Source organism: Pygocentrus nattereri, chromosome 4, assembly GCF_015220715.1.
Source record: "Pygocentrus nattereri isolate fPygNat1 chromosome 4, fPygNat1.pri, whole genome shotgun sequence".
NCBI classification, from domain to species: Eukaryota; Metazoa; Chordata; class Actinopteri; order Characiformes; family Serrasalmidae; genus Pygocentrus; species Pygocentrus nattereri.
The window spans coordinates 5,103,407-5,131,169 of record NC_051214.1 but is presented as its reverse complement, the minus strand read 5'-3'; the positions used below and the strand labels follow the sequence as shown (position 1 = coordinate 5,131,169).

General features: G+C 41.3%; 2 protein-coding genes across 2 annotated transcripts; both read left to right on the top strand.

Moving 5' to 3' along the window:
• Positions 1 to 230: 230 nt before the first annotated feature.
• On the top strand, positions 231 to 27,763 carry LOC119263228. The gene is made up of 7 exons (XM_037537828.1): positions 231 to 857; positions 1,210 to 1,307; positions 1,515 to 1,748; positions 1,828 to 2,568; positions 5,712 to 5,761; positions 26,339 to 26,379; positions 27,228 to 27,763. Exons 1-7 carry the CDS (start codon positions 275 to 277, stop codon positions 27,761 to 27,763), a joined length of 2,283 nt encoding a protein of 760 aa, XP_037393725.1. The 5' UTR covers positions 231 to 274.
• On the top strand, positions 12,826 to 24,812 carry LOC108437532 (hydroperoxide isomerase ALOXE3-like). The gene is made up of 15 exons (XM_037538177.1): positions 12,826 to 12,891; positions 13,131 to 13,281; positions 13,935 to 14,145; positions 14,370 to 14,451; positions 15,770 to 15,892; positions 15,984 to 16,078; positions 16,587 to 16,759; positions 17,170 to 17,310; positions 17,823 to 18,026; positions 20,882 to 20,968; positions 21,048 to 21,217; positions 21,794 to 21,912; positions 22,003 to 22,103; positions 22,189 to 22,359; positions 23,335 to 24,812. Exons 2-15 carry the CDS (start codon positions 13,138 to 13,140, stop codon positions 23,512 to 23,514), a joined length of 2,001 nt encoding a protein of 666 aa, XP_037394074.1. The 5' UTR covers positions 12,826 to 12,891; positions 13,131 to 13,137; the 3' UTR covers positions 23,515 to 24,812.

Here is a 27,763-nt window from a genome sequence, read left to right as displayed (position 1 = left end):
CACAGATTTGCACTTTATTACTCCTACAAACTGGAGTCCATTTAATCTGCTACTTTAAACGCTTCTACTCCACATGTTTTCTGTTAAACTTTAACTAAAGGATTCTGTCTCTATCTGTCTCTTCTTCAGTCTCCTCCTCATTTCTCTCTCTCTCAACCTTCCTCTCTATGACACTTCACCAAACACAGAAGCAGGAAACCATCTCCTACTCAGTTCAGAGGAAGCGAAACTGATCTCAGAGAGCTGCTCTCTCTCAGTCTGTGAGGGCAGGAAAATGGCCAGTATTTCAGTAGATCAGGACCAGTTCAGCTGTCCAGTCTGTCTGGATCTGCTGAAGGATCCAGTGACGACTCCCTGTGGACACAGTTTCTGTATGGTGTGTATTAATGGCTGCTGGGATCAGGAGGATCAGAGGGGGGTCTACAGCTGCCCCCAGTGCAGAGAGACCTTCACTCCAAAGCCTGTTCTACACAGAAACAACATGCTGGCTGAAGTGGTGGAGAAACTGAAGAAGACAGAACTCCAAGCTGGTTCTCCTGCTCTCTGTTATGCTGGACCTGGAGATGTGGATTGTGATTTCTGCACTGGGAGAAAACGCAAAGCCATCAAGTCCTGTTTGGTGCGTCTGGCTTCTTACTGTGAAGCTCATCTTAAACCTCACTATCAGTCTCCTGCCTTTAAGAAGCACAAGCTGGTCGAAGCCTCCAAAGAGCTACAAGAGAAGATCTGCTCTCAGCATTATAAACTGATTGAGATCGACTGTCGTACTGACCAGGAGATGGTCTGTTATTTGTGTATGATGGATGAACACAAAGGCCACGATACAGTAGCAGCTTCAGCAGAAAGAAACCAGAAAAAGCCAAGAATTCTTTTTTATTTATAATTTGAGGAATAAATATGTAATGTTTAACTCTTCTTTTGTCAAAAAGCCAATTGAAGTTGAGTTTTAATTGACTTCTAAGTGAATGTGTGAAACAGAATATTTTGATTAGAGAAGCGGCTTAGAAAATGGATGGATGGATGGATGGATTATATTTGAACTAATCTAGTCAGATGTGTTTGACCAGTTGACACACCCATCTTCTAGCTTTCTACAGTTTACAGCACACATGATGGTGCCAAAGTCCATTAGAGTAACAATGTATTTATATCCCCTTATTCATCGTTCACCTCTTATCTTACAATTCATAAAGAGTTGATGTTGTGTCTGAAATGAAGTGAAAGACATGCAGAGGAAATTCCAGCAGAGACTCCAGGAGAAAGAGAAGAAGCTGCAGGAGGTGAAACAGGCTGTGAAGACTCTTAAGGTGAGTAGTGAGCAGAGATCTGCTGGAGCAGCTGATTCACAGCTCAGTCAGACTCTCCTCCAGTCAGACAGTGAGGAGTCCAGTGTTGGACACTTAGAGATCCTACACAGCCACAGTGTGGACAGTGAGTCGTCTAGAGTCCCAGTGAGAGAGTGAATGATAGCTGGTGTGTAAATGGAGCTCCATCTTGTGTGTGTGTTGTAACAGAGCTCTGCACAGGCAGCAGTGGAGGACAGTGAGAGGATCTTTACTGAGCTGATCCGCTCCATTGAGAAAAAGCGCTCTGAGGTAACAGAGCTGATCAGAGCTCAGGAGGAGGCTCAACTGAGTGGAGCTGAAGAACTCCTGGAGCAACTGGAGCAGGAGATTGCTGATCTAAAGAGGAGAGACACTGAGCTGGAGCAGCTTTCACACACAGAGGATCACATCCAGTTTCTCCAAGTAATCATCTGATCTACAGAGGCTGATTGATTTACTCTTGTACACATTTATCCTTTTTTCATTATATTTCTCTCCGTAGAGTTTCCAGTCTTTCAGTGTCTCTTCTGGATCTGAGGACTTCTCCAGCATCTCTGTCCATCAACATCTCTCATTTGATGGAGTGAGGAAATCTCTCTCTGATCTGAAACGGCGCACGGGGAAAGCGAGGGAGAGACGGCAGAGGCTTATGGAGAAGAAGGGATATAAGCCGCGTCTCCCCTCCATCATCATGGGCAACGTGAGGTCGCTGGCTAATAAGATAGACGAGCTGACAGCACTAGCCAGGAGTCAGAGGGAGTACCGGGAGTGTAGTCTAATGTGCTTTTCGGAGACATGGCTACACCAGGACATCCCGGATGACCATGTTTCCATCGATGGCTTCCAGACTGTTCGGGCCGACCGGGGCTGCACCGAGAGCGGTAAGCGCAAAGGAGGTGGTGTCGCTGTGCTAGTCAATAACCGCTGGTGTAACCCTGGTCACATTACCATCAAGGAACGTACCTGTTGCCCGGATATTGAGCTGTTGGCTGTCGGACTCAAGCCATATTATTTACCACGCGAGTATTCGCATGCCATCATCGTGACTGTCTACATTCCCCCCTCTGCCAACCCGACGTCGGCAAGTGACGTCATTTATTCAACAACAGCACGTCTCCAGACGCAACACCCGAGTGCCTTCATCGCCATATCAGGTGACTTTAACCATGTCGCTATGGCCAAGGCACTACCACACTTCACGCAGTATGTGGACTGTCCCACCAGAGAGGAAAGAACACTGGACCTGCTGTATGCTAATGTTAAGGACGCATACAGCTGCTCCCCCCTTCCCCCGCTGGGTAGGTCAGACCACAACTTGGTTCACCTCAGCTCCTGTTATGTGCCGCTGGTGAAGAGTCAGCCTGTGACCAAGCGGATAGTGAGTAGATGGTCTGTGGAGACTTACGAGGCACTGCAGGATTGCTTCGAGGCTACTGATTGGTCTGCACTCTGTGAGCCGCACGGAGAGGACATCGACGGGCTCACAGAGTGCATCACGGACTACATTAACTTCTGTGTGGGCTCCACTGTCCCAACCAGGACTGTTAAATGTTACCCAAACAACAAGCCGTGGGTAACGAAGGACATTAAGGCTCTCCTCAACAGGAAGAAGAGGGCCTTCAGAGCTGGAGATAGGGAGGAGAACGATCCAGAGGGAACTGAGGACAGCTATCAAGGAGGCGAAGTACAGGAGGAAGTACAGGAGGAAGCTGGAGTGGAAACTCCAGCAGAACAACATGAGGGAGGTCTGGAATGGGATGAGGACCATCACCAGCTTCAGGTCCAACAACAACAGAGGAGTAGAGGTCAGTGTGGACAGGACCAACATGCTAAATCTGTTCTTTAACAGATTTGACACGGCAGGCTCTGTCCCCCCCCCCAGCCTGACTCCTCTGCTGCCAGTCCTCAGCAGACCATACCACTCATCCCCCCTCCCCCTCCTGATAGCCTGCCCCCCTCGTGTGATAGCCCATCTCACACCTCCATCCCTCCCCCACCCACCTCCTCTACAGTGTGTCTCACTGCTGACCAGGTGAGAAGACAACTGAAGAGACTCCACACAAACAAGGCTGCAGGCCCTGATGGGGTTCCACCCAGGGTGCTTAAAGCCTGTGCTACCCAACTTTGTGGAGTACTTCAACATGTCTTCAACTTGAGCCTGACTCTCCAGAGGGTCCCCATGATGTGGAAGACATCTTGCATTGTTCCTGTCCCAAAGACGCCACGACCCAGTGACGCCAAGGACTACAGGCCAGTGGCACTTACGTCTCATGTCATGAAGACCATGGAGAGGCTCGTCTTGGATCAGCTCCGACCCATAGTCCAGCCTTTTCTAGATCCCCTCCAGTTTGCCTATCAGCCCCGCCTGGGAGTTGAAGACGCCATCATCTATCTGCTCAACAGAGTTTATGCTCACCTGGATAAGCCAGCCAGCTCTGTGAGGGTCATGTTCTTTGACTTCTCCAGTGCATTTAACACCGTCTGGCCCGCTCTTCTGGGCGATAAGCTCACAGTGATGCAGGTAGATGCCCCCCTTGTGTCCTGGATTGTTGACTATCTGACCGGCAGACCACAGTATGTACGCCAGCAGCACTGTGTGTCGGAAAGAGTAGTCAGCAACACTGGAGTCCCACAAGGTACTGTCCTCTCTCCCTTCCTCTTCACCCTCTACACCACGGACTTCAGCTACTGCACAGAGACTTGCCACCTTCAGAAGTTTTCTGATGACTCTGCAATAGTTGGATGTATCAGCAAGGGTGAAGAGGATGAGTACAGGGCAACGGTGAAGGACTTTGTCGCATGGTGCGAGCGGAACCACCTGCAGCTCAATGTGACAAAGACAAAGGAACTGGTGGTGGACCTCAGGAGGGACAAGGCACCGGTGACCCCTGTGTCCATCAGCGGGGTCAGTGTGGACACTGTGGAGGATTACAAATATCTGGGTGTGTATATTGACAATAAACTGGACTGGGCTAAGAACACTGACGCCCTCTACAGGAAGGGCCAAAGTCGTCTCTATTTTCTGAGGCACCTGAGGTCCTTCAACATCTGCCGGACTATGCTCAGGATCTTCTATGAGTCTGTGGTGGCGAGTGCTATCCTCTATGCTGTTGCATGCTGGGGAAGCAGGCTGAGGGTGGCAGATGCCAACAGACTCAACAAATTGATCCGCAAGGCCGGTGATGTTGTGGGTGTGGAGCTGGACTCGCTGACAGCAGTGTCGGAGAGGAGGATGCTGTCTAAGCTGCGGGCCATTATGAACAATGGCTCCCACCCACTCTACGATATGGTGATGAGACACAAGAGCTCATTCAGCTCAAGACTCATCGTACCAAAATGCACCACAGAGCGCCACAGGAAGTCATTCTTACCTGTGGCCATCAAACTCTATAACTCCTCCCTCAGTGTGTGATTCAAAAACTGTTCATATGTGCAATAACAACAATTGTGTGTGTAGAGTACTTAAATCTGGTGCACATACATACTGTAAATTCTATATATTGTCTTAAATTATTAGTAAAGTGTTTATTTTTACATAAATGGCTGCAACTGTAACAACTGCAATTTCCCCCTGGGATCAATAAAGGAATCTGAATCTGAATCTGAATCTGAATCTGAAAGAGAGACTAGAGGAATTCTGCACGCAGGAATTAAGTAATATCTCTCCACATGGTAAGAGGAGCTTCCTGCTGTGAAACACAGTGATGAACATGTTTACTTGATTAATGAAAATCCTTAAATGATCATCAATAAAAAGAAACAATAATTTCTGAATTACACAGTAAATATGTTATTTGCATTTTTTAGAGATGAAAATTTGAAAATAAGTCTTAAGTCTTACGCACACACTCACATAAACACACACACATGCATACACACACACACTCAAACACCCACATGCACATACACCCCCACACACACACACAAACATGCACATACACACACTCACCCAAACACATGTACACATATACACTCACACACACACACACACACAGTCTCTTCATTAATATCTTCTCATAACTTTAAACATCTTAATGTTCTGAATGTTTTTAGCCTCTGAAACAGAACCGGCTTTAATCACGGCGGTGAATCAGTGTTTGAGGTTTAATTATGATCACACTGTTTTCCCCTTAGTGCTCATTAGACGCTGCCCTAAATAACACATATTTCTGCTTCTTTCTCTTTATTTTTCTGCACCACTTCAGCACAAGAGCTGTGTAAAAGTGTCATGATGAATTTATCAATAGAAATGATTTATAATTAACTGGGTAAAATCTCATTACATTCACTTAAATTAAAGAAGTTAAATATCTCCAAAGTTACCGTTTTGTTGATACTTGATATTTTTGGACAGCTGCAAGCAAAGCTAAAAACTAAAACAGACAGAAGGAAACTCTGACTAGTAAACGTTTAAAAGATGTAAATTCTGTGAATACGTATGTATGTATACATAAGAATATGTATTCTTTCCTTTTGGTTTTAGATTTCCGTCGTCTGACTCTGGATCCCAACACAGTAAATCAGAACCTCAGGCTGTCTGAGGAGAACAGAGTGGTGACGTTCAGTGGGAGATTCCAGCATTACTCTGACCATCCAGAGAGATTTGACTACTGGTATTAGGTGTTGAGTAAGGAGAGTGTGAGTGGACGCTGTTACTGGGAGGTTGACTGGAGCGGTAAGGGATGGCTGTACATCTCAGTCTCATATAAAGGGGTCAGCAGGAAAGGACAGAGCAATGAGTGTAAGTTTGGACACAACAGTCAGTCCTGGAGTCTGCAGTGTTCTCCCTCTTTCTCTTTCTATCACAACAACATTCAGACTGAGATCTCAGCCTCATCCTCCTCCAGAATAGGAGTGTATGTGGATCACAGTGCAGGAACTCTGTCCTTCTACAGCGTCTCTGACACACTGACCCTCCTACACACAGTCCACACCACATTCACTCATTTCCTTGCCTTTTCTTTCTTTGGTTACCTCTCTCTTTTGCCTCCTTTTTCCCCCATTTTTTCACTTCTTCATCTTTTATTCCTTCCTTTTTTTCTTTCATTTTCTTCTGTCCTTCATTTTTTTCTACTGTCTGTCCATCGTTTCCTTGCTTCCTTTCTTTCTCTTCCTTTTTATTAGAAGTCCGGCACCTCATGAGCCTGACTTGTCAATCACTCACTCACTCACTCACTCACTCACTCACTCACTCACTCACATTTAATGAGAATGTCCACAAGGGGGAGCCACTGGCTCTGTAGTAACTGAATCAGAACACAACAAAATGATTACAGATGTTGACAACATGCAGGTGCTTCACATCAGTGTCCTTGTTCATTTTCTTTTCTCCTTCAATTCTCATCCATCTTTCCTTTCTTACTTCATTATTATGATGTGATTTATTCATTTAAATTGTACAATAAATTCTTGATTTGTAAGCGCTGTATTTCCTTCACGGAAATCTAGTTAAATTACACTGTGTTGTGTTAAATTACACTGTATTGTGAAGACACAGTGAATTAGTTTCTCTGTTTTAAGCGCACAGTCACACAGTGCTGCTAAAATGTTTTTCATTTATCTAAAGAGGTGAGAGGTGCCCTACGATGGACTAGCGACCTGTCCAGGGTGTTTCCTGCCTTTCGCCCAGTGACCACTAGGATAGGCTCCAGCTCCCCTGCAACCCTGAAGGATAAATGGCTTATAAAATGTGTGTGTGTGTAAATGGAGAGGTTTAAAGTTTCCAGGAATTCATTTGAGTTACTCAAACTCTACATGGACAAATCTGGGACAGGTGTATTGCGTAACTGAGTCATGATGTGGGCTTGGTATTTCTTCCTTTAAGGGAGGAAAATATTTCTTTCACCGTTTGAGCACAAGATTATTTAGGCCTTTAGATTAAGCAAAGTGCATCCAGACAGACGCGTGTAATTGTTAATAGCTTAGTTGTTTAAGAGAGAGAAAAAGATGGTATTGGACTGGCATCGGTTTCAGCAGATGCTCATCAGCAGATGTGGTATCAGTATAGGACACAAGAATGTATACATTTACGTTTTACCTACTGTCCCAATTTTTTTTAAAATTGGGTTTGCAGTTATATGCCTTTTTTTTCACAATGAACATAATAAGGAGGAAAAAACACAAACCCAGCTCTCCCATTACATACCTATGATATGACATCTGCTTTCTACAGTATGCAAATCTGCTTATCTGAAATATCTTTTTCACCGCTGAGATTTTTTTCTGTTATCCAACAGACGAAACTGGTTGGTTATGAAGTTCAAATACTTTCACTTACGTTCAGAACTCTTTTAATGTGTCTTAGGAAGTCACCACAAGTCACACAAGCCATCAACATAAAGGTTCCTTTGAAAAACACAGTTGAGGTTCTTTGGGAAAATGCCAGTCTACGTTGAGAGTAAGGCTTAGTTTCTCACGCCCCATGTGTCTTTCAGTGATTTATTCATGCGGCTAATTGGTTTGAACAACAGTAGATCACAGATTAGATCCTTAACATATAATTACTGAAGAGCTTTTACCTTAGTTCTAATACAAAATGGATCATATAGATTGACAGCTATTACAATCCTGACTAATAAAACCCATTATTAACAACCACACTAGACATCACTGTCAAAACATAATTGATATAAACAAACCGTGATCAGCAAATTCAAACCCAGGTTCAAAAACATTTTTAAGGATAGTTCAGAATTTCTGCATAATTCTTGTCACTCGGAGTGGTTTAATGTGATATTAGTTCATTGTAGAGAAACTTACAAGCTCAGAGTTCTTCAGAGTGGTGATGATAGGAACCAGGGGTCTCAATGTCCACAACACAAATAAAGCTATTTTATTTCCTATCCAGAACCACCAGTGAACCTGTACATGTCCTCAGAGTGTTTCTATGTAATGTTGATGTTGAATCTGAAAAAGCTGTATGATTTCTTTGGCTACAGTTTTTCCTGCATGTACTAGGAATGTATTTAAAAATATGAATTGTCTCTAAAACAGAGCATTTCACCTCAACCTCTCTCCATGACTTTGTTTACATCTTAACAATTTATTTTTACAGGTTAAGTTTAGAACAGTTGGTTGAATTCCCCTTTAGGTGTGGCCATTTCCCTATTTTAATACAACCCCATTTCCAACAAAGTTGCGATGTTGTGCAGAATGCAAGTAAAAACGTATTTTTATATAAAGTATTTTTGAAAAATATATACCCATTTTGAATTTGATGCTGGGACAGGGGGCCTGTTTACCCCTGTGTGTCATCACCTCTTCTATTAACAACACACAGTAAACATTTAGGAACTGAGGAGACACTGCTGTAGTTTTAAAAGTGAAATGTTTCAGATTTTTTTTGGCGTAAGATTTCAGCTGCTCAACAGTTCAGGGTCTCTTCTGTCGTATTTTTTCATTTTTATAAATTGCCAAATGTTATCAGTTGTGACAGGTCTGGACTGCAGGCAGGCCAGTTTAGTACCTGGCCTCTTTTAATACAGAGATGTGCTGCCGGAATACATGTAGAATGTGGTTTGACATTGTGTTGCTGAAATAATCAAGGCCTTCCCTGAAAAAGACGTGGTCTGGATGGCAGCAGATGGTGCCAAAACGTGTTTATATCATTCAGCATTAATGGCACCTTCACAGATGTGTCAGTCACCCATGCCATGTGCAATAATGCACCCCTATACCATGATGAAAACTGGCTTTTGAACTGTGCACTGATAACAAGCTGAGTAGTCTTTAGCCCAGAGACCACAGTGTCCATGATTTTTAAAGAAATTATCAAATGTTGATTTGTCGACCACAGGACATTTTTCCACTTCTCCTCAGGCCATGTTAAATGACCTATGGCCCAGAGAAGGTGGCAGCATTTCTGGCTCCTGTATATATCTGGTTTCTTCTGTGCATTTAATTTAATTTGCATTTGTGAATGCAGTGATGAACTGTTTTCACAAACAGTGGTTTTCTGAAGTGTTTCTGAGCCCATGAAGTGATTTCCACTACAAATTCATGTCTGTTTTTATTGCAGTGCCATCTGAGGGCTCAAAGATCACAGCCAGCAAATGGTTTTGGTACTGGTTTTTGGCCTTGTCCTTTGCATACAGAGATTTCTCCAGACTGTTTTTATGATATTATGTACTGTAGGTGATGAAAAGCAAAAGTCCTTTGCTACTTTATGTTGAGAAACGTTATTCTTGGATTGTTGCACTATTTGATCGAGCAGTTTTTCACAGAGTGGTGATCCCCTCCTCAACCCCTTCTCAAAGTCTCAGCCTCTCTGAGATGCTCATTTTATAACTAATCATGTTACTGACCTGTTACCAATTAAAAACCATGTGTTTTTAAGCATTACACAACTTTACCAGCGTTTTGTTGAACCATCCCAACTTGCAAAGTGTTGCTGGTATCAAATTAAAATGGGCATATATTTTTTGAAAAACAATAAAATTTCCCAGTTTCTACATTTGACATGTTGTGTTTGAATCTTTGCCAATGAAATACAGGGTTTAGATAATTTGCATATCATTTATATTTTGTTTTTATTTACAAATTGCAGTGTCCCAACTTTTTGGAAAAGGGGTTGTATCTAGAATCATTAAACAGCAGGTTATTGTAGTAGTTAAAGTTAATGTATCATAAACATGTTTATGATTCTGATGGTAAAATTCTGGAGAAAAATGAAATCAGAGCAGATCTCAGAAACCACACTTTCTTTAAAAGCCGTTGGAGTGTTGATGGGTTTGTTAGTTGATGTACACTTTGCACTCATATTGCTTATTTGTTCTCTTCAGATTCCACAGACCTGTAAATTGTGACCTGCATTTCACAATTACTGTTTTTCCAATTAACACTGTGTGGTATACACCCAGCCCCGGCGCCCCAAGATGACAGCCGTGAGAGCTGGCAGGAAGGTGTGGGCCAAACACCCAGTGGCGACGAAACTCAGCGAGGATGGCATAACCATGAAAAGACATCTGCTTTCTACAGTATGCAAATCTGCTTTTCTGAAACCACTTTTTTACCACTGAGATTTTTTTTCTGTTATCCAACAGACAAAACTGGTTGGTTCTGAAGTTCAAATACTTTCACTTACGTTCAGAACCCTTTTAATGTGGCTTAGGAAGTCACCACAAGTCACACAAGCCATCAACAAAAAGGTCCCTTTGAAAAACACAGTTGAAGTTCTTTGGAAAAATGCCAGTCTGCGTTGAGAGTAAGGCTTACCTTCTCACACCCTGTGTGTCTCAGTGATTTATTCATGCAACTAAACTGTTTGAACAACAGTAGGTCACAAATTAGTTCCTTAACATATAATTACTGAAGAACTTTTACCTTTATTTCTAATATGCAATGGATCATACAGATTGACATAAACAGCTACTACAATCCTGACTAATAAAACCCGTTATTTTACAAACAGATGTGCACGTCACCCATGCCATGTTCACTAATGCCCCCCCTATACCATCATGAATACTGGCTTTTGAACTGTGCACTTATAACAAGCTGAGTGGTCTTTAGCCCAGAGAACACAGTGTCCATGATTGTAAAAAAAAATGATCAAATGTTGATTCGTCCGACCACAGGACACTTTTCCACATCCCCTCAGACTATGTTAAATGGGTTCTGGCCCACAGAAGGTGGCAGTATCCCAGGTTCCTTGGCCTTTTCTGTGAAAAACATACATAGATAAAATAGCCCATTTTCAGGGTTGTCACACTGAACCCGCCACACATTTATGTGTGTGTGTGTGTGTGTGTGTGTGTGTGTGTGTGTGTGTGTGTGTGTGTGTGTGGTTAGATAACATGGACAGGCTGCTGATTGGCTACAGCTGCTAAAGTAGAACTCTACACTGGACACTTCTGATATTTTAAACATCTGGAATCTTTACATAACTTGTTATGGTTATGATTTCAAATAATGCAGTGGGTCCAGCAGACCACTGAGTGACAAACACATCAACACCACACAAGGGTGTAAATAATTAGGCTTGGGCAGATTAATGGCCGTATCATCCATCGGCAATAGTTTCCATCTAACGTTGCTGACGAAAATCACGCTGCACAGTAATGACTGATTCACTCTTATTGACGTTGAGAACGCCGAACGCTTTCTGCTCAGGGGTCTCAGCTCCTCACAGACTGAAGGGAGCCATCTTCTAGTGACAGTCAGAAACTCTATGAGCTCCTCTTTCACCTGGTTTGTGATTGGTTCCTCTGTCCCTCATGATTGAAAAAATACGGTGCTTTGAAATCAGATGAATCTGTTTGAATCACCCTGTATTGTCTGGCTTTGGAAGCTCCTGTAGTTGCGCAAGATGGATTTTTCTTTCTTACTCACTGTTTTGCTGGTTGCCTGATAAAGCCTTCCACACAATGCTCTCTCTCATGAAACATGAAGGGGAGGCTAAAAATATATCACACTGGTTAGATCAGTTATTAATAATAAAAATGACAATGCACAGCTACAATCACAGCAGCCTTTAGGCTACTTTACATGGTTAAGATTTAGCTTTTTATGATATTAATAAGAAGCATTTTAAAGTCTGGAAACACAAGATTATTTACACGTACAGCAAAACTACTAAATACTACTAAAGAACATCTTAACCCTTCCAAAAACTCCCAAATCATACTAAAACCTACCAAACCATAGCAAGAACCAAGAACAAGCAAAACCAAAACCTACTAAACCTTATTTAGAAGAACTAAATGATCTGGTTAGCTCAACAAACTCTTCTTGGTGTGCGCTCCAAAAAATGACATTTAATCTGACATTAAAATCATTCGTATAGTTGTGCTGATGATGCAGGTCTATCTTAAACCTATATGTACGTTCAATGTCACTAATTAACATTCAGGAAAGAAGATTCTGTTTCAAGAAAACTGAATTAGAAAGATTTAAAAAATATTTTTTTATCTTTTGTACTTTAAGTACATCTCGTACTTTTACACTTTTACTTGAGTATCAAATACGTCAACTCCAAAAAACTTTAAACCACACTGTAAACCCCCTACACATTATTTTTAATCAGAGTGTTTGTATCTTTACGAAGTGTAACGGAGTTGCTAAGGTACTGTAACATTGTTATTTCTTTATTATAGTTATTTTATTTACACAGCATTAGAATCAATCCAAATAAACATTAACGCAGTGAAAAGAAACAAAAAATACTTTATTTTTAAAAATGTGGTCAGCACTCCTGATATAGTTTAATGAGGGCTTGATCAGCCAAACCAGGGAGTGGATTAAAATTCATAATTCATACTTCTTTAAGGAGAGGTTTAGAAATTCTGGCCCTAAAATGTTTGCATATATAAAATCACTAGTTATTGTTTTGTTTTTGTCCAAATATTAATGTTTATTAATAATCTGTCATCACTGTCCCATTTCCAATTCCAGTGAAATCTAAGACAAAGACACGCCCTCTGGGAGGGTCTTGGTTAGACGTGTCAGTGAGAACATAAAAGCAGCACAGCTGGAAAGGCTGTGTCACGTCTGCAGAGGTTGCTGAGTTCTTTCTGCAAACAGCTGCTGAAGAGTTAACAGACTGCGCTGAGTATCAGTCCTGCATCAGGTGAGTGATGATGATGATGATGATGATGATGAGCTACAGATCTTACAGTATTCTTTTTTTACACTGTATATACTGTAGCTAAACTGTAACTGTGTCCTGTAGAAATCCATGGAAGATACAGTGATTTACAAAACAGACACATTTACCGTGAACATATTAAGTCCAGGCTGGAACCACAATACAAATCTGAAAATGACCAGATGTACAATATCGCACGTGTTTTCCATCTTTAAACTCAGGGTCACCATGAGCAAGTACACAGTCCAGGTCTCCACTGGTGACGTTCTTTATGCTGGCACCTCTAACAGGATCTACATCAAGTTAATTGGTGCAATCTGTAATAGTGGACCACATCATCTTCACACAGTAACAGGCTTTTGGGCTGGATCGGTAAGTTCATTCAGTTCTCTGTTTGTAGAACTACAAATAAATAATTTTTTTTTTAAATCCAGAGTTTTAAAATTGACTTGTGTGTTTTTAGTAAATAAGTTTTTAAAAATCACTCAAGTAAGCGGTTGCACGTAAAGTTATAATGAGATTTTTTTTTTAATCGTCAGTTTTTGGCTATTTTTTATTCTGTTATATTAAAGATTTTCAGAATTTGAATTAAATTAAAATGAAAAGTTCTGATCCAAATGCAGTCAATTTTACCTGAGGATGGCCTTATAAGAAACAGGGGAACTGAAAAAAATGACATTTTCTTTGGAGATTATTTTGGCTTATAACCCCTTATTTACCTCTCCAAAATATCACATTAAACTACTCTGAGTGAAAAAAAAGGTCCGTGTGAAATCAAGATGAAGCCTGAAAGTGGAAGCAGTCAGAATGACCTGATATCTCATAGAAGAGAATGTGTCCGTGGTCGAAGGCAATTAACATGTCCATGTTACTGAGTCCAGGACGCCGACAAGAGAGTCCCAAGTGTCACTTCCTTGAAGTTGGACCAGGGTGATCATCGTCACGCCAACTCTTGCCCTCCAGGGTTCAGGTGCACAACTACCTAAACTACTACCTAAAATGTCTAAACCTTTATGTCCCAACAGGAGCAAACGTTCACAGTCGAGTGCAAAGAAAATATCGGCCAACTCTTACTGGTTGAACTGGAAGCTAAGTCACCAGCCATTATGGCATTAATTGACGATGAGTGGTTTTGTTCCGAAATCACTGTAACGACACCTGAAGGAGTCTGTATTCTTTTCCCATGTCATCGCTGGATGGGCTGTGAGAAGAAGCTGATTCTCAGGGATTCTGTAGGTGTGTAAAAATGCTGAATTAAATGCTGAAGCAGTTCACCGACTCATTTCAAAGCACCAGTCTATGACGGAACTGTGTGTTTCTGCTGTGAGAGTTTAAAAAGTACAATATTGCTATCCCAGCAAATATTTACTCATTATTAAAAATAAAGGACATGCATATTAACAAGGCAGGAATATTTTTTTTCATACAATTCTTAAATATATTTTGCATTTCCCATGTAGCCATGCTAAAATCTCAAGACACGGTTTGTGAACTGGTGGCACACAGACAAGAGAACCTGAAGAGACGCCGCCAAAACTTCAAGTAAGTGAACATCATATTGACACACTCATTAACCTTTACCTGTCACTCTTATCCAGAGCAACTTACAGTTTGATCATTTTACACAGGTAGGTGAAAGTGGTGTTAGGAGTCTTGCCCAAGGACTCTTATTGGTATAGTGTAGGATGCTAACCCTGGTGAGGATTGAACCCCGGTCTACAGCATAGAAAGCAGAGGTGTTAACCACTACACTAACCAACCACACTCATGTTCTTACTTACACGCACACACTACTTTACACATCACAGCTCAGGCTTTTCAGACTTCTTTGCGTGGTCAAATGCAATGTGATGATCAGTTGTGTTAAACGTATAGAAAGCCTGTGGTGAAAGGGGCTCTGTTTATATATATATATATATATATATATATATATATATATATAAATCATTATTAATTCATATTCTATAAATTTGCTTTATTCAATATTAACACTTTTCTCAACAAATAAACAAAAATATATACAAAAAAAATAGATTTTGAAAATGTATCTTTGGTGTCTAAGACTTTCGCACAGTAATGTATATCATCAGACGGAGGTTTTCCTAGAAAACTTTGCTCTAGAGACTACAACGGCTTTGCTGTGGGAGGCGAGTCAACGTTTACAGCAGGTGGTTAGCGATGGTTGCATTTCTCAGTTTGGCCACGACATCCCTTTGAGTGCCAGCGCTGTATCAAAATCTTACTCAGTTAAAAATGGAAGTGTGGAGCTAAAAACTATGCTTTAGCGGAAATGAAAAACATTGACATTGTAACATATTCAAGTATCTAAATGCAAAAATACATAATTTGACTGATAACTTACGAGCCAGGGAGGGCTTTTTGTACATTAAAGTGATTCAAAGCTGGACATAACCCTCTGCATGACCCAGAGTTATGAATCTCCCTTGTCTTCTCTAAAGACTAATGGGTGGTAGTGGTCCCTGCACAAAGATCAATTGGAGTAACTTGACTACACATAGAAAAATAGGAAAATAAATGAGTAAAAATTCACTTGAGATAGCAAAATGAATACTTTACAGGTCAATAAAAAATGTTTACTTGTAAAAAAAACGTACGTGAAAGAAACAAAATGACACTTAAGCTCATTAACAAAGTGCAATAACTAAAGTATTTTGGTGATAATAATGTGATCGAAGATCAACCAAATTATTAAAACACATGATCTGCACAAGCACAGCTGCGTTTTACTTTCAGTCTGACACTTGTTCTCCTTGAAGTTATATTCAAATGTGTAACAACACAATGTGTCTCCTGCAATCCAGCTCTGTGCATTTATATATTATGTATTTATGTCTTACAGTTGGAGGATACATGCTCCGGGATTACCTCACGCTGTACTTGCTCAAAGTCCGTATGAGTTGCCCCCTGAGGTCAGATTCTCTTTCACCAAAGACAAAGAATTCAAGTTCACCTCAGCTGGAGCGTAAGTTTTGTATTTGAATGATCCATAATTTCACTGTCAGGTTTGCATGTTGATGGATCTCTTTTTATGCATCAATATATATTTTTCTCAGTTTCATGAAGCTCAAACTGGAATGCCCTTCATATGACACTTGGAGTAGGTTGGAAGACCTCAATGGGCTGATCTCCAACAAGACAAAGACTTTCGGTAATTTAACACCACCAGTGAATCCACATCAAAGCTGCACTATGTAAGTTTTTTTATTAAAACTGAGTCACTGAGTCAGGAGAACAAAAACAGGTAAAATATTATGAGTGTGCACTGCTGTGAGTTGTCCTGTAAAGCCAGAAATAAACATTTAAACGCCAGAGGCTTCAGGTCAGGAGTTCTTCACACCACGACATACGTCTTTATGCAAGTCAGAAAGAAGGTTTGGCCCAATAGTTAGCTTCAAATGCAAAATCAGCATTATAGTGATGAAGATATGATGACAATAGTAGATCATTTATTCCCATCCACAAAAGACACGTCCTTCAAACTTGGACTGCGTTCTCTTTGAATTAAAAAAAGCACAACTCACTTTATAAAATGTTCTTGCACAAGTTGGGTTCAATTACACACGTCCACCAGAGAGGTCTCCAAATCCCCACATCTTACATAGTGTAGCTTCCATAGTATCTCCCTGCCAGGGCTTATTTGTTTGTATTTTTTGTAGAATACGTGGAAAAGAATTGGATGACGGATGAATTCTTTGGATACCAGTTTCTAAATGGCCTGAATCCCATGATCATCAAGCGCTGCTCAAAACTGCCTAAAAAATTCCCGGTCACCAATGAAATGGTCAAAAATTTTTTACCAGATACGAGCTCATTGGAATCAGAAATGAAGGTAAAAAAGACACCATTTGACAAATCGATCCTTTTTCATACAGTTAAATTAAACTTTCAAGAGCAATGATTTCAATGCAAATAGAAAAATTGGACTGGAAACTGAATTGCATTGAAATTTATATCTACATCACTGATACGCCCCTCGGTCTCTTCCAAGGGTCTCTCACTTATCACCTTTCACTGTCAACAAGGCATCTGCACACTATCAGGAAAGGGGGCAAGGAGGGGGTGGGGCTTATGTTATGCACATACATACACTCCAATGACGGCTTTCTACACTGCCATAACATTCTGTTTCAAACCACCTGTTGTCACTCTTAATTTGTAACAGTTGTCTGTTTATTTATATATTTAATTATTTCTAGCTCTATTTTTATTTTGTGTTCAATTTCTTTTGTATTCAATCAGAAGGGAAATATCTTCCTCTGTGACTACGAAAGACTGAGAGACCTTGAGGGAAATGAGATCAACAAGAAAAAGCAGTATCTGGCTGCTCCACTCTGTCTGCTTTTCAGCACTCAGGGCAAACTGATGCCAATTGCCATCCAGGTAAAAGCAGGAAACCTTCTGTCATTTCAAAGGAGTTATATTCCATTTTCTCACCGTTAGTTCAGCTTCTGGCGTTGGGGTGGTGGTGGGTTGTTCAGGGTGGTAGATAGGTGGTAGCATTTACAGTACAGGCAGATTATACTGTTTAAAACACCTTATTGTATGGCTACTGTAAAATAACTTTATTGTAAAACTAGCCACCAGAAGTACTTTCAGAAGGAAAAGGCTCATTGTCTTCAATTTCAGCAGATATTACTAGAGGAGTCTGTTAGCCAGTTAGCTGTTTATGTTCATATGTCTGAAAAACTTAAATAAAACTGCAAATTTAAACATGTTTATTAATATGCGTATCCCTATATATAATGTTGAGAAAAGATGATATTGCACTGCTGTTAATATGGAATCTTATATAGTTTTGTATTTCATTTAAAAATACAGTTCAGTGCTGGTGGCTGGCTTGCTCCAGAACTAAACTGTACTTTTCTGTAAGCTGTGGTGTTTTTTGTATTCAGTTGAACCAGGAGCCTGGACGAGGGAATCCCATCTTTCTGCCCTCCGACTCCGAGACTGATTGGTTGTTGGCGAAGATCTTTGTGAGAAATGCAGAGTTTAATGAACATGAGCTGAACTTCCATCTGCTGCGCACTCACCTGATGGGGGAGGTCTTCACTGTGGCCATGATGCGCAACTTGCCTTCATGTCATCCGCTGTTCAAGGTGACCACTTTCCTCCAACACTTACACAGCCTAACACTGCGTCCTTGTTTTTAACCAGTATCTCACTGTCAGCTCAACTACAGCATGGATTTATCAAACTGGAACACTCGTAAAAAACAGCTGTACATTAGCATTGCTAACACAAGGCCTAGTTTCCACCAAGTGAGTTTACAGATAGAAAATAACAATAGTACTAATAATTTATGCATATGCCAATTCTGTACAAAAGTATTCTTCTTCTTTCGGCTGCTCCCTTTAGGGGTCAGCCGATCATCTGCCTCCATCTTGCCCTATCCATTGCCTCCTCTACTTTCACACCAACCATCTCCATGTCCACCTTCACTACATCCATAAACCTTCTCTGAGGTCTACCTCTTCTCCTTCTACCCGGCAGCTCCATCTCCAACATTCTTTGACCAATATATCCACTATTCCTCCTCAACACATGTCCAAACCATCTCAACCTGGCCTCTCTGGCTTTATCTCCAAACTGCTCCACCTTCACTGTCCCTCTGATCTGCTCATTTCTAATCTTGTCCAGCCTTGTCACTCCCAACGAAAATCTCAGCATCTTCATCTCCACCACCTCCAGCTCAGCATCCTGTCTTTTAGACAGATCCACAGTCTCCAAACCATACATCATAGCAGGACGCACTACTGTATTGTAAACTTTCCCTTTCACTCTTACTGCTATCCTTCTGTCACACATCAGCCCTGACACCCGTCTCCACCCACTCCATCCTGCCTGCACCCTCTTCCTCACCTCTTTTTTGCACTGTCCATTTCTCTGGATGGTTGACCCAAGATATTTGAAGTCATCCACCTTTACAACCTCTACTCCTTGCATCTTCACCTTTCCACCTGCCTCCCTCTCATTCATACACATGTATTCCGTCTTGTCTCTACTGACCTTCATTCCTCTCCTCTCCAGTGCAAACCTCCACCTCTCCAGATTCTCTTCCACCTGCTCTCTACTCTCACCACAGATTACAATGTCATCTGCAAACATCATGGTCCATGGAGCCTCCTGCCTGACCTCATCTGTCAACCTGTCCATCACCATTGCAAACAAGAAGGGGCTCAAAGCTGATCCCTGATGTAACCCTACCTTCACCTTGAAACCATTTGTCACTCCAACTGCACACCTCACCACTGTCTCACTATCCTCATACATGTCCTGCACCACCCTAACATACATTTCAGCTACACCTGACTTCCTCATACAGTACCACAGTTCCTGTCTTGGTACTCTTTCTGGGCATGAAACCAAACTGCTGCTCACTGATCTGAACCTCTCGCCTTAGCCTTGCTTCAACAACTTTTTCCCATACCTTCATGGTGTGGCTAATCAACTTTATAGCTCTGTAGTTACTGCAGCTCTGCACATCACCCTTGTTCTTAAAAATGGGGACCAGTACACTGCTTCTCCACTCATCAGGCATCCTCTCACTCTCCAGGATTTTGTTAAACAACCTGGTTAAAAAGTCCACTGCCTTCTCTCCTAAACATCTCCATACCTCCACAGGTATGTCATCTGGACCAACTGCCTTTCCATTCTTCATCCTTTTTAAAGCTGCCCTCACTTCCACCTTACTAATTCTCTGCACTTCCTGATCCACTATCTCTCCCCCCGTTGTGCTCCTCTCTCTCTCGTTTTCCTCTTCATTAGTTCTTCCTCACTCACTAGTACATTTCACTCTCTATCCTTTATCAGCCTAACCTGCTGTACATCCTTTCCAGCTCTATCTCACAATTCTGTACAAAAGTTTATGCACTTATTCTACATGCACATTGGTATAAACAAATGCCACAACTATTCTATATTTAGAGATGTATTATACTGCGCTTTTAATTTATACAGTGGTATGCAAAAGCTATAGGAAGTGTTTAGAGCCTGTTATTTCTGGAAAGGAGGATCTACTAAATATTGAAATAATTTTTCTGTTGGGGTGCCCAAACTTATGCACCTGCCTAATTGTGTTTAAATAGTTATTGCACACTTTCTGTAAATCCTATAAACTTCATTTCACTTCTCAAATATCACTGTGTTCGTCTGCTATATGATATATTTAACTGAAATTGCTGATCCAAACAACCAATGATTTATAAATGCAAATCATGAAAATTATCAGGGGTGCCCAAACTTTTGCATACCACTGTAGATTATTCTACCGTGTTAATAAACACTGTTACATTTTGTTTGTTTCACATTTTATTCTTTTCAGTCATTGTTACTTTAACTCTATAAAGTTTCATGAATTAGACCCAGAGTAGTCTATACATCATTGAAGGTGGTCAAAACTGCACCCTTTTTATGCCATGACAGGTTACAGAAGATTTTGTTGGTGGATGATGCAGCATAAATGTATGTTTTTGTAGTTTATTTTGGTCTTAATTTAGTTATGAACAATAAATCAAATAGCCTGTTTTCATCAGACTGCTACACATCCACAGAGAAGGGAGACTTTTAGTACTACACAGGCTTTCACTATTAATGATGACCCCATGAGCATTTGTCAACATGATCAGTGGGATGTTCCCCTTATCTTCCTTTTCCTGTGACTGGGTCAAGCAGATTTTTCATTTGTTTGACCCTTGACCTTTTCACATAACTGGATCACTACATTGAATTTATTGGCAGCTTTGAATGACCTAAATACTGTTAAGTAGGTCTACATGCAAATTCAAGAAGAGCAAGACACCCTACACATGAGAAAGACAGCTCATAAGCTGAGGAAGTTGGTCAGTTGGAGTTACCAGTTAACAGTTAACAGTTAGTGGCTAGCGTAAGGTCCAGTGAACAGACCAGAGCAATTCAGCATAGTAAAAGTGCTTTATCACTCTTCCTCTTCCAGCTCCTGATACCTCACACTCGCTACAATCTCCAGATCAACATCATGGCCAGGAGTGTGCTGATCTCAGTGGATGGGGTTTTCCCTCAGGTGAACACCTTTGCTGTGGCGATGTTCTGCAGTCCAGTGTGGACAATGATGGTTAATTATGTTTGTCATCATTATATAGTTTACTGCCATTGGAAACAACTCCATGACAACCTTCCTGCAAAGAGCAGCCTCTACTCTGACGTACAGCTCCCTCTGTATTCCGGATGATATCAAGGAGAGGGGATTGGAGAAGATTCCCCATTACTACTACAGAGATGATGGTCTGGAGCTGTGGAACATCATTTTAAAGTATGGGAGCAAGAAAATTCTTTGGGGCAGATTTACTAACGTTTCGCAGTTTACATTTTAGTGTTAAAAAGCGGTTGTCATGACTTACTAAAGAGACGCAATGGCCCTTTAGGGTGTTTAAACGATCAAAGGAGTTGACCATTTTATGGCTGGTTTATGGCTGTTTTATGCAGGCTTTTTCTTCTTAATTGACCCATTTTTGAAATTCATTGTTCCGCTTCAGGATGGCATGGTTGTGCATTGGGTAGCACTGTCACCTCACAGCAAGAAGGGTCTGGGTTCAATTCCCCAACTTAGTGACCAGGGTCCTCTCTGTGTGGAATTCTCCCTGTGTCTGTTTGTCAAAAGACATGCAGCGAGGCAGATGCTAAATTGTCCCCAGATGTGAATGTATATGTCTGTCTGTCTGCCCTGTGATGAACTGGTGACCTGTCCAAGGTGTTTCCTGCCTTCCACTGGGACCCATAGCCCAGGAGGATAAGTGGCTTAGACAATGTGTGTGTGTTCTACTGCAATATTTACAATCTTTTCATCCATTTAGTAATAAAATAATGTCTAAACGTTTTTATCCACTAGGTTTGTGTCTGGATTTGTGTCGCATTACTACAGCGATCAAGACGTCCGGGCAGACAAGGAGCTGCAGGCTTGGCTTACCGAGATAAGAGAAAACGGCCAGCTAGAACAAAGTCAGGCTGGTATGTCTTTTTATTTCTTGGTTTGTTTGTTTGTTTTCGATCCTTAATTAAAAATCCTGTTTAAAACCTTTCCACTCACCTCACTTTCAGGATTTCCAAAGTCTTTCTGCACTGTCGAAGAGCTGGCTAAGTTTGTGACCATGGTGATCTTCACAGTGTCTGCTCAACATGCTGCGGTCAACAGCGGCCAGGTTTTCAAACGTTTTGCCTTAATTTACATCTAATATACTAATATAAACAATTATGATTGACTCTTCACTTACTCTGCCCTCTCAGTTTGACTTGGGGGCATGGATGCCCAACTTTCCAAGCTCTCTCCGATGTCCACCACCTCGTCAAAAAGGAGAAACCACAAGGCAGTCTATTCTTGAGACCTTACCTGACGTCAGCACCACAGTTAATGCAATAGCTGTTGTCTACTTGCTAAGCCAGGAGGGCTCTGATCGGGTGAGTCTATATACTCCACTGCCTACATTACATCAGACTCAATGATTTCCTGACCCAATACAGCCGAACTGCTCATGAAAGGCTCAATAGTCAGTTGATGAGCTGCATCAGGTGTTTTAAGGTAAGAAGTAGTAGGAATCCTGCAGAGCTTCAGGTCATCAGTAGCAGGGCTAATAAACACTGATTGAAACAGCTGCCAAGCACACCTACTATGCCCTTTAGTGGACACTGCTAGGCTAGTTAACATTAGCAGCTGGAACCTCGATACATGACTCACCTTTGATCAACAGCTAAGTTTACCAAAGTGCTTCAGTTTCCAAAATCCGTCTCACACAGATCCACAGAGGACTCTGAGCTTACAGAGTATTTCCAGGAAGCCGTTTTACATCGATACATATGACCAACACTGTTCATAAGGGTGAACTTGTCAGCGTAACCCTCTCTGGCAGCACTACGCTCAGTACAATGCCCTCTGCTATGTTCGAGATCATGGCTCCAGAGTGGTGCGTGGCTATGTGTTCAGAAGACCCGTCACCCCAAATCAGTTACGCAATAGAAACCGCAGGTGAACGCTCTCTTCTAAGACCCGCCCCCTGTTATAAAGTGTCAAAAGTCAGAAGCAAAAATTTTTTCATAAGAGGAAGAGCGATTCCAGAAGTAAAGAAGATATCAGCAAATCAGCAAATAGAAAGAAATGAAAGCAAAAATCAGCCAATGACAAATACACTTATATCAGGATGACTGATTCAATAATGATTAATTTGATCATTTTATTTGAAACTTTAGACACAAAATAACTCCATAGACATGGTGATGTAAAATAAAGGAATGAAAATGTGAGAAGACAAGCAGAAATTATAATGGTCTTTACCTTAGAATGGCTTTGTGAAATGAAAAGATCCCGACTGGTTCATGTCAACAACCTGTGACGGAATTTGAAGATAATCAAATGCATTTCCCTTCTTTCTTTCTCAGTATCCGCTTGGACATTACCCTGAGGAGCTGTTCAGTGAGGAGGTGCCGCTGAAACTGATAACTCAGTTTAAAAATAATCTGCAGGATCTTGAGAAGAAAATTGATTCCAGAAACAGGAAGCTTGCTCTGCCGTACACTTACCTGAATCCACGAAATGTGGATAACAGTGTTGCCATTTAGAATGAGGGTCTCTTTGATTTTTGGCTTTGAGTTTCTCTTCTGGTGGAACTAATCTGACTTTTCAATTCACAGGGCTGTCCACAAATATTGTAACCCAGGCAAACGAGCAAGAATGGCTATAAAAAACCTTTATTTGAAGTACAATTGTTGAAAGAAGGAGCCTAAATCTAACCAGGAAATCAATATTTTCCTCAAATCTATGTGAGGCACAGTAGTTAGACTCTTTCATTTAATCCTTTGTGCAGTCCCCCTTTGCAAGGATAATAGTTTTCTCCTATAATGCTTAATGGGGCTGGATGAAAGGAGATCTGAGACCAGTCCTCCATACAGAACCTCTCCAGATCCTTCAGATTCTGATGTCCAATATAAGGACTCTCCTCTTCAGCTCATCCCACGGGTTTCCTATGGGGGTTTAGGTCTGGGCATTGTGAAGGCCATTGTCCTGGAAGATCCAATCATGGCCCAGTTTAAGCTTCCTGGCTGGAAGGTACTTGATGGAGTCCATGATACTGTGTATCTAAACAAGCTGTCCAGGGTCTTTGGAAGACAAACAGCCCTTCTTTGGCTACTTGAACCATCCTCCTCACTGTGTGTGGGTTCCATATAGACATACTTCATCTTCCTGGCAGATTCTTAACATCTGAATTATTTCCCTGAAATAATTGGGCATTTTTAATTGAAAACGGGCATTTTTAACTCTTTATCTATTTTCTTGTATCCACGTCCGGTTTTGTGTGGCTCAACAACATTTATCAGACATCACTGCCATTTTCTCTGGTCTTTCTCACAGTGAGAGATGACTAAGGTAATTTGGCCTGTGTGTCACCTTATATTTATGCCCCAGTGAAACTGGAAGGCATGGCTGACCATTTAATTGTTCATAAAAACTCAGGTGAACTTTACCACATAAACGATATGAATGGGAAAGCACTTCTGTTTGATTTCAGATATCTTAGATTTTTGTTAAAAGTTTAAATGCCTGATCAAGAGAACAAGTAATAAAGAATGTTTTTACTGGTCACTTTGCTCATGTTTACCAGGGGTGCCCGTATTTGTGTAGGCCACTGTACAATGCAACAAAGAGAAGAGTGACTTACAGCTTTCTGCAGTGGATGATATAGAAAGTCCTTCTAGGGGGTGATGGGCTGTTTCTTTTATTCTGTTATTACTTGCTATAAACCCATAATCAATGAAATGACTATGTGAGTGAGGAAAAACACTCATGTGATTTTGTTCGCTCCTCACTACATTTTACTGTGTTCTGTTACACTTCTTCAATAAATGCAGCAGAAAACAAAGTCGACCTTAATGACGTTTTAATTAATTGCTTAAACACATTAGAACCCTCACAGTTCATCACAACTGTTTCTTAAAATCACATTTTGTTTCTCAAAAGGGAATGTCACACAAGATTTATAAACACCTACACACACATACCTACAACTACACACATACACACAAACACATACACTCACATACACACACATCTACACCTACTCACACACAAACACACACACCTACAACTACACACATGCACACAGACACACACACACATCTGCACACACACATGCAATACACACCTACACACACACACACATACACTCACACACACACACACTCACTCACCTACACATACACACACATATACACACATACACTCACACACACACGCACTCACACACTCACACGCACACCTATGCACACACATGCACACACTCACACACACGCACACAATCACACTCTCTCTCACACACACACACATAATAAATACTCACACACACAAATACACATACACACTCTACTTCTCACAAACACACATCAAAATCAACACATACGAAACACACACTCACACACCTACACACATACACACACTCACACACCTACACACATTCACACACACACACACACAAACACACACACACCTACACATACAATACCAGATTTGACAGTAGCTAAGTAAATGTAATTCATTACTTTTTTGTGTATCTGTATTTTACTTAAGTATTTCCATTTTGGGTGACTTTTTACTTTCACTCCACTACATTTCAAAGTCAAAAATCGTACTTTTTACTCCACTACATTGTGAGAAATTTGTTGTTCCTTTTGGTTTTTGTGTGTATAAAAATATGTCAAAACAAAAGAAGTGCACACACATGCACAAACATGCACACACACACAAACACACACATCTACACCTACACACACACACACACCCACACATACACAAACACACATACACTCACACACACACACACCTACAACTACACACATACACACACATACAATACACACACACGTACAACTACACACACACCTAAACACACACATACACACACACCCACACATACACAAACACACATACACACACCTACAACTACAAACACATACACACACACCTACACACACACATACCTACACACATACAATACACACACAAACTCACACACATAAAATACACACACACAAACACACACACACCTAAACACACACATACACTCACACAAACACATACAATACACACCTACACACACTCACACACACCTATGCGCACACTCACACAATTATGCACACACACACACACACACTCACTCACACAAATACACATACACACTATACTTCTCACAAACACAAATCATAATCAACACATACCAAACACACTCTCACACACACACACACACACACCCCACAGGCAACACATTTAGCAATAGTTAGCAACACGTTCAGAACTGCCTTAATTCTTCATGGCATACTTTCAGCAAGGTGTTGGAAACATTCCTCAGAGATCTTGATTGGTTATTTGAGGGCTTTTGCACTATGCACTTAGGATTTTACCCTCAGAGCCAAAAACTAGAGATTTTCTACAGTGTATGTAGACAATACACACACACACACACTCACACTCACACACACACATACACACACACACGCATACACACACACACAAACACACACACTCACACACACACACAAACAACTCACACATATACAAACATACGCGCACACACATACACCCACACACACACTCACACACATACACACATTCACACACTCACAAACACATACACAAACACTCACACACATGCACACTCACACATATACACACACAATCACACATGCACTCACACGCACACACCCTCACACATAAACATACACTCACAGTACACAGACATACACACACACAGACAAATACAAACACACATTCACACTCACACACACGCACACACACACAAACTCACTCATACACATGCACTCACATATACGTACACACACTACAACACACACAAACACACACACTACACACACACATACTACAGAAACACACACACACTCACTCACGCACACATACACACTCACTCACACACATGCACTCACATGCACACACACTCACACTACACACACTCACTCACACACACGCACACATACACATTCACACACATGCACGCACACGCACACACACTTAGACATACACACACACTCACACACACACACAGTCACTATTTCTACTTTTAAATCTGCTCGTCTCCAAATATTTGAATGTTCTGAATGCTGTGAGCTTCTGAAACAGAATCAGCTTTAAACATGTTGGTTTATCAGTGTCAGAGGTTTAAATATGATCACACTGTTTTGCCTTAATACCGAATAGTGTCTAACACACAACTCTGACGAGCAGACTTTATGAGTAAAAGAACAGATGTTTTCTTCTGTTTTTTTAGATTACTGTCGTCTGACTCTGGATCCCAGCATAATAAATAACCACCTCAGTCTGTCTGAGGAGAACAGAGTGGTGATGTGCAGTAATAACATCCAGTGTTACTCTGATCATCCAGAGAGATTTGATGGCTTGTGTCAGGTGTTGAGTAAGGAGAGTCTGAGTGGACGCTGTTACTGGGAGGTTGAGTGGAGCTGTATTAAAGGATGTGTGCTGTACATCTCAGTCTCATATAAAGGGATCAGCAGTAAAGGACAGAGCAATGAGTGTAAGTTGGGACACAACGGTCAGTCCTGGAGTCTGCAGTGTTCTCCCTCTCTCTCTTTCTATCACAACAACATTCAGACTCAGATCTCAGCCTCATCCTTCTCCATAATAGGAGTGTATATGGATTATAGTGCAGGATCTCTGTCCTTCTACAGCGTCTCTGACACACTGACCCTCCTACTCACAGTCCACACCACATTCACTCAGCCGCTCTATGCTGGATTTTGGCTTCAATATATTGGAACAACTCTGAGCTTATGTGACCCAAAATAA